This window comes from Lottia gigantea (genome assembly GCF_000327385.1).
Source record: "Lottia gigantea unplaced genomic scaffold LOTGIsca_2, whole genome shotgun sequence".
Lineage (NCBI taxonomy): Eukaryota > Metazoa > Mollusca > Gastropoda > Lottiidae > Lottia > Lottia gigantea.
The window spans coordinates 4,983,934-4,986,039 of record NW_008708400.1 but is presented as its reverse complement, the minus strand read 5'-3'; the positions used below and the strand labels follow the sequence as shown (position 1 = coordinate 4,986,039).

At 31.2% G+C, this 2,106-nt stretch overlaps 1 protein-coding gene across 1 annotated transcript; it reads right to left on the bottom strand.

Moving 5' to 3' along the window:
• Positions 1-801: 801 nt before the first annotated feature.
• On the bottom strand, positions 802-1,662 carry LOTGIDRAFT_104068 (hypothetical protein; the record flags this gene model as incomplete). Its single annotated transcript, XM_009053428.1, has 2 exons — positions 802-992; positions 1,434-1,662. Coding segments are annotated over 2 exons (420 nt in total), but the record flags the coding sequence as incomplete, so codon positions are not given.
• Between the last annotated feature and the right edge of the window lie 444 nt (positions 1,663-2,106).

Here is a 2,106-nt window from a genome sequence, read left to right as displayed (position 1 = left end):
ATTCGTTTATCGAAAAATTATTTCGTTTAAACGAAATATTATTTCGTTTAAACGAAATAAATGATGTTATTTCGTTTAAACGAATTAATTATTTCCTTTAAACGAAATAATTATTTCGTTTAAACGAAATAATAAATAAATATGTTTACAATTGCGCCAATTAGGGGCTCCGTAAATATCAGATAAATTTACCTGTTTTTTTTATTTCTCAAAATTTTGGTCTTCAGGATAATAAACCCTTTTAGGTCAACAATTGCGTATTTAAAAAAAAAAAAACTGAATTCTCATTTTATGAATAAATGCAAAGCTTATAGCACATGGTAGCTTAATTTATTTACATCTTGCCAGCAATTCTGAAATGAATACCCAATGACAAGGGTGAAGCTGGTTGTATCATTTGATAATTCTATCTCTGTGCAGGGATGGAAATCTATTCTCCAAACCAGCTTAGCACTAGGTTTATCTTTTCAGAACCTATTCATACTCTTTTCTTTTAGAACTGGTAACAAGAAAACTTTCATATTATAGACTTTTGTTTATTGTAGATTACTCGTGGTTGTTTTTTTAACTTAATACTAACTATGCTAAATTCACCTTATCTTGTATTGAACATTTATCTCTTTATTTGTGACCTTGGCCAGTGCTTTACATAGAAGTTTTTAGGAACTTCTTCACTCTTAACACTAGGATGTCCTAGTGTCTTAACTTGTAAGATTGATATCCTAGTGCTAAGATCCTTTAGAGAATACATGATCTAGATTAGTGAGCAATTACATCGCTTGGTTTTAGAAATGGTACAAGTTATAGTTTACTTACAATATAATCATTTCCTGCTGCCATTTCAGCTATAGTATGTCTAGATATTTTACCCGATCTAGTTTTAGGTAAACCTCGTACTATAACAGCCTGTTTAAAAGCTGCTACTGGACCAATATTCTCCCTAACAGCCAATATGACTTCTTCTATTATAGTTTTATGTGGCTTACTGAGACCTATAATCAATCAGTTATTTGGCATTAAAACCAAGATAATTTAAGACTGAAGCCAGACATTTTTCATCTCTAAATGGCTGGCATATACATAAAAATCTTTATTCCTGACTCACAAATTGCTGAAGAGCATGTCAAGGACAGTATACTTCTGGTTTGCAAAATTGCAAAACTTGACACATTAAAGGGACACAATTTGTAATTTCACCAATCCACTTAGGCTTATCTACCAATTGCATGGAAAAGGTTAAAACTGTTGCTCTGAGAACCAATGTATAAGCAAAGTTCATGCTTACAAAATGTCTAATTTACTTTTTTTATGTGAAACTAGCTGAATTTGCATTGATTTTGTTTCCTTACACACTTCTTTTCTGCTACAGATGTGGAAAACATGAAAAAATACAGCATATCTGATATCAATAATATTACAGGACATAAACCTACCTTGTTTAATAACACATAAAGCTACAGGGACCTGCCCCTTTAATTCATCTTTGACCCCAATAACAGCCGTTTCAACAATATCTTTATTTTCTAAAATAGCTTCCTCAAGAGACCCTGTAGATAGTCTATGTCCTGCTACATTGATAACATCATCAGTTCTAGCCATTACAGCTATATACCCTTTCTCATCTCGGAATCCTGAATCCATAGTATCATAATAACCCTGAAATTATACAGTCTAGTTATCAGAGTCTATAGTATCATAACAACCCTGAAATTATACAGTCTAGTTATCAGAATCTATAGTATCATAATAACCCTGAAATTATACAGTCTAGTTATCAGAATCTATAGTATCATAATAACCCTGAAATTATACAGTCTAGTTATCAGAGTCTATAGTATCATAACAACCCTGAAATTATACAGTCTAGTTATCAGAATCTATAGTATCATAATAACCCTGAAATTATACAGTCTAGTTATCAGAATCCATAGTATCATAATAACCCTGAAATTATACAGTCTAGTTATCAGAGTCTATAGTATCATAACAACCCTGAAATTATACAGTCTAGTTATCAGAATCTATAGTATCATAATAACCCTGAAATTATACAGTCTAGTTATCAGAATCCATAGTATCATAATAACCCTGAAATTATACAGTCTA